The sequence below is a fragment of the Furipterus horrens genome, unplaced genomic scaffold (genome assembly GCF_987537825.1).
Source record: "Furipterus horrens unplaced genomic scaffold, mFurHor1.1.pri manual_scaffold_10, whole genome shotgun sequence".
Classification (NCBI taxonomy): Eukaryota; Metazoa; Chordata; class Mammalia; order Chiroptera; family Furipteridae; genus Furipterus; species Furipterus horrens.
The window spans coordinates 22,283,508-22,288,986 of record NW_028327180.1 but is presented as its reverse complement, the minus strand read 5'-3'; the positions used below and the strand labels follow the sequence as shown (position 1 = coordinate 22,288,986).

General features: G+C 40.4%; 1 protein-coding gene across 1 annotated transcript; it reads right to left on the bottom strand.

The window, feature by feature from the left end:
- Positions 1–2,893: 2,893 nt before the first annotated feature.
- On the bottom strand, positions 2,894–4,786 carry TKTL2 (transketolase like 2). Its single transcript, XM_090288735.1, has one exon. It carries the CDS (start codon positions 4,784–4,786, stop codon positions 2,894–2,896), a length of 1,893 nt encoding a protein of 630 aa, XP_090144861.1.
- Between the last annotated feature and the right edge of the window lie 693 nt (positions 4,787–5,479).

The window sequence follows — 5,479 nt, the reverse complement described above, 5'->3', positions numbered from 1 at the left end:
GCACCTGAATTAAGATGTTTTTCTAGTAAGAACAATTTTTATCTAATTTGTGGAAATTTACATAAAAATAATAGAAAGTTTGAGACTAAAACTAGCTGTAAGGTTTACAGCAGGTATATTAATAATCATCTTTTAAACACACCACTTATACAGGTGAATCCACAATAAATTGAATTAGGTTAATATAAATATAGTAAGTACATGGTAGTAACATGCACTGTCTGAGATAATGAGGAATATCAAAGATTTTTTTTAAAAGGCAGAGAAATGGTCTATGAGTGACAAGAAGCTTGATCTTACACCCAAATGAAACAGTGTATATGGCCATGCTTTATCTAGGGATCTTCTCACAAGTCAAGAAAAACACCTCCTGTGAATCTAAACAAGTATTACAAAAAAATTAAGCAATCCATTGGTTGATCAGAAATAAACATGGAACTTTTAACTCTTTCTGTTGTGGAATCATGCGAAGTATAGTTTCATGCTATAGACACAAGTCAGTGAGAGTCTTTCCCTTCTCCTTAATGAGGAGACTGAAAATGCTTTTCCTAAATCCTGATATTCCATTTCTAAAAGTCATAGATGGCTGAGGTATAGAGACTTGTCAGGACCTGTGGCCTGGAGGAAAAAAAGTGCTGTCATCTTCAAATTTCCTACTATGTTGTTTGCTTTGCTCTCCTGAGAACATCAGCAACAATGCTTTTATGGTAGTTGAGGGATAGGAGAAAAAAAGTTTGCTAAACAAAAATGTCATCATTGCCACCACTCAGAAATATAATATACTTCAGATTCAGAACATAATCATATGGGTTAAAGTAACTTTCTAGTTCCAGGCTTTACCTTTACCAAAATTAGCAGAAAGGCAAACAAAGACACATGATTTACTGATGGCTCATGGTTACTTCATTAAAGGAGGCTTTGCCAGAATCAATATCTTGAATGTTCCTTTGGCACCCCAAAGCCTTCACAAGTAACAGTGAATGATGACAGTAAGGATGGGTGAGAAGTATGGCTTTGTTCTGAAAAGCAGAAGAGGGGCAATTATGAAAGAGGATATTGGGGAAATGTCACAGGGCTATTCTCAGGCAGGTCAATTTTAGGAACAAAAACATGGATTTAAGGGTCCTAAAAATATCTCATACCTAGATATGACTTGGAAAGTCTTCAGGTCCTATTCCCTCCCCAAGAGGTACCCAACCCTCCCCTCCCCAGGGTACATCTACCTCAGTTTGAAGACTGTGAAGTCTCACTTTCTAAAATTACTTTAGTGAGATCTCTGTAAGAATATTAAAAGGGAATATAATCCAGATGTTACTGCATCAAAATACAGTTAAATATTTGTTGAAATTGACAGCCTGTTTCTAAAATTTACATGAAAATTCAAAGGACTAAGAATAGGCAAAGCAATCTTAAAACGAAAAGTGGAGGAAATGGAAGACATAAAATGCTAAATATCAAGACTTATGAAAAAGCAGTGATAATTAAGACAGTGTAGTATGTGTGCACAAAAAGGCAAATAGACCAATAGGAAAGAAACAAATCCATATATTTACAGTCATCTAATTTATGAGGAAGATAATACTCTGGTGTAGTGAGGGAAATGGTGGTTTATTTTTAAGGGTGCTATATACTATATTATGTCAAAAATTATACTGACTCCCCAACCCAACACTACACATAATAATTGCAGATGAAGGGTAGATCTGTAGGTGAAAGAGTAAAGTATAAAGTTGCAGAAGAAAACACAGGGAATATCTTCAATAGTCTTGGAGAAGGCAAACCTTTTTTAAACTTAGCACAAAAAAGTGCTAACCAGAAAGAGAAGACAATGATAAGTATGACAACATTAAAGTAAACACTTCTGTTTATTAAAAAAAAAAAAAAAAAAACTCTTGAGGGATTTAAGGCTAGATAATATATCAAAATTGGATTGATTCCATCTTACTTGAAGAATTATAGACACAAGATAAGAATTCTTACCTCCTATTTCTTCTCTCTGGAACTGATAGCCAGTGGTTGATGCCTCATGGACCAGAAACTTACAGAATTCTTAAAGGCTTCCCCACCTTTTTACAAAAAAATATTTTTGGTGGTCTCTGAGAGTCCATTAGTCATTAAAAAAAATACCCATTCATTTATTGCCATTATTAAATGTGTTTTTATTCATGTTTTGTTGCAAATAGATCATTTTGAACCCTACATACATTACAAGCTATAAAAACGGAAGCTCTTTCCCAGTAGGCACACTAAAATTATAACAAGTAGTTTTGTGCTAGCATTTTATCTATTTTATGCTGTGTCTGAATCAATATTACCTCTAATGTTTGCAAAATAAGAATGGGGACTTGTTATTCAATAGCATCCCACTCATGGATATATGTGATATTTGCTGTTACTAGATTGGAATGACTATATTGGAAGGTCCAGATACACATCACATGCTAGAAAATACAATTGGGTTTCTGTGTCTGTGTGTTAAGGTGAGGCAAACTTTTTTCCAAATTTGTACAATGATCCTATAGCAAATGTTGTTATTTTCTTACAAGGAAATTACACACATTTAAGAAACTGTTACCTCTATGTTGATTCCCAACCCAGTTATTTATAGGCTTATCTGAAAACTGTGTATTCAGTGTAGATGTTTTGTTTGCTATTCTGTTACTTAAAATGTTATAACCTACTTCAGTTATTCAGAAATGAGAGTATCTGCGTATATAGTCACAGTTGAACAGAAGGGTAGTTAACTTGAATTTCTAAGACTAAAGAAAGATGCTAAGTGCTTTTTTTAAAGTACAATATAAATAATTTTGTAACATCAAGCATGAAAGTGATATAGACATAGATAACAGCGTTTTAAGACCAAAGCCAATAGACTGACTTTTAAAAAACACAGCTAATTCATTAAAGTATATTTCACAGCTGCTATGATGTGTCTGGCACTGACTCCAAACATATCTAGCAATTCGCTAGGTGTCCCACTTTGAGGGACTCCTGACACTGCCAGCTGATGAACAAGAATGTCAGGCTCCCCAGAGACAGCTGCACATACAGCTTCTCCAATGCCGCCTTCTCGGTAGTGACCCTCCACTGTGATAATCCGACCACCTGTAGCTTTTGCATTGGAGATGATAGCGGCAGTATCCAGGGGTTTAATGGTAAATGGGTCAATGATGCGGATAGAAAGATCTTGTTCAGAAAGAGCATCAGCAGCTGCTAAGGCTTCATGAAGAGTAACTCCGGCTCCAATAACTGTGACTTTGTCATTGACACTGTGGCGGATGACCTTGGCCTGTCCAATCTCAAATTTTTCTTGTAGGGTATAAATAACTGCAGTTTCTGATGGGCTTGTCCGAATGAAGCATGTCCCTTTGGCATTGGCAGCCAGATAAATAGCATGCTCTGTCGAGACAGCATCGCTTGGGTAGAAAACAGTGCAATGGGGAATGCTTCGGAACATGGCTACATCATCCAGGGCCATCTGAGAGGGTTCATCTTCACCAGTGGCTACCCCACAGTGGGAACCAATAAAATTGATATTGGTTTGAGATATGGCTCCCATTCGGATCTGATCAAATGCTCGAGCCAAAAAAGCAGCGAAGGTACTAACAAAAGCAATGGTTCGATCACGTGAGGCACAGCCCAGTGCCACACTCACCATGTTTTGCTCAGCAATAAAACACTCAATAAAACGCTCAGGGTGTTCTTTCTTGAATAGCTCAGAAAAGGTGAAGGCCTTTGTGTCACCATCCAGAACAATAACCCTTTTATTTGCATGGCCTAGTTTAGCCAAAGCCAAACCATATGCTTTCTGAGTAGCTATCTTGTCACCAACTTTATAATCATTCAGAGAGGTCACTTTTATATTCTCGATGCTGATTTGAGGTGAGTCTTCAACAGGGGGTTTTGGTATGAGATTCTTGTTGGTCTGTATCTGACTCTCAATCACTTTGATGATTGCGTCTGCTCGTTCTTTCGGCATTGGCTTTCCATGCCAATTTTCTGCATCTTCAATGTTTGGAATACCCCGGCCCTTGAAGGTCTTTGCAATGATGGCAGTGGGCTTGTTCTTGACTTGTGCTGCTTGCCAGAATGCCTGGCACAACGCCTCCACATTGTGGCCATCCATTAAGTATGCATTCCACCCAAAGGCTTCACAGCGTTTCTGATAGATGTCTGTACAGTGCTCAAGAGGTGTGGGGCCACTTTGTCCCAAACGGTTCACGTCGAAGACTGCCACGAGATTGTCCAAATTGTAGTGGGAAGCAAAGGCCAATGCATCCCAGACACAGCCTTCCGAGGACTCGCCGTCTCCCATGAGGCAGAACACCCGGTAGCTGGCCTTGTCAAAGAACTTGCCAGTGTAAGCCATACCACACGCGGCACCTAATCCCTGCCCAAGCGAGCCGGTTGCCACATCAACAAACGACAGTCTTGGGGTGGGATGTCCCTCCAAGTCACAATGAATTTTCCTCAAGTTCAGCAAGTCAGATTCGCTGACGTTGCCCACCTCTGCCCAAGCAGCATAGAGGACTGGAGCCGCATGACCCTTGGAGAGGACGAATCTGTCGTTGTCGGGGTGTTCTGGGTCTGCCGGTTTATACCGCATCGTGTGGAAGAAGAGCACGGACAGGATCTCAGCCACGCTGCAGCACGACGTGGGGTGGCCAGAGTTGCAGGCACGCGTGGCCCTGATGGAATGGATCCGCAGGCGGTTGGCCAGGTCCTGCAGCACCTGCAAGGTGCCCGCGTCGGGCTTGGCATCGTTGGCCTCTGCAGCACTCTCCATGGTGCGGGAAGAGCAGCCGTTGACAGCACCACCCGCAACCGTTCCTTCACCCTCACGTGACACCCGCCTACTTGCCCTGCCTCCTCGCTCCACCTCCACGAGGTTAGGAGTTCAGTAACCGGTGGGCGGGCGCCGGGCAAGCGTGCTGCGAAACTTGGTCCCGAGACTCAGGCCCCGGTGCGAGACTCAGGATGCGTAGCGTGACTCCACCTCTTTTTCTGCACCTGGCCATCTCCTGGCAAGCCCAACTGAATGGATTTTAAATATTAACTTTGTTACTTGCATGTTCAGCGTTCTTTTTACCTTTCCTCATAAATTTAAAAGAGGGCATTTTTATACCCATATATTACAGGAAGCTATTTGTGTGGTTGTGTTTCTTTTATATGCATTAATACTATATTGGAGACATCACTCTTTTCAGCAGACCAGTGATAGAAATTATCCAAAGCCACTTCCAATCTAACTGATGCGGCAACACTATCAAGAGATTTTCTCAGATCAATTGAAAATTCTGACTTATAGATAAAAATACACTGGCACACTTGACCAAAAATTACAAGATCAAATCTAAAACCACTCAATGACAGAGTTATCTAGAACTGCAATTTCCCTGGTATACTCTAAAATGCTAATATTGTTACTACAAATAATGATTTTTTAATAAAATTAATTTGTGCCACTGAACTCTGCTAG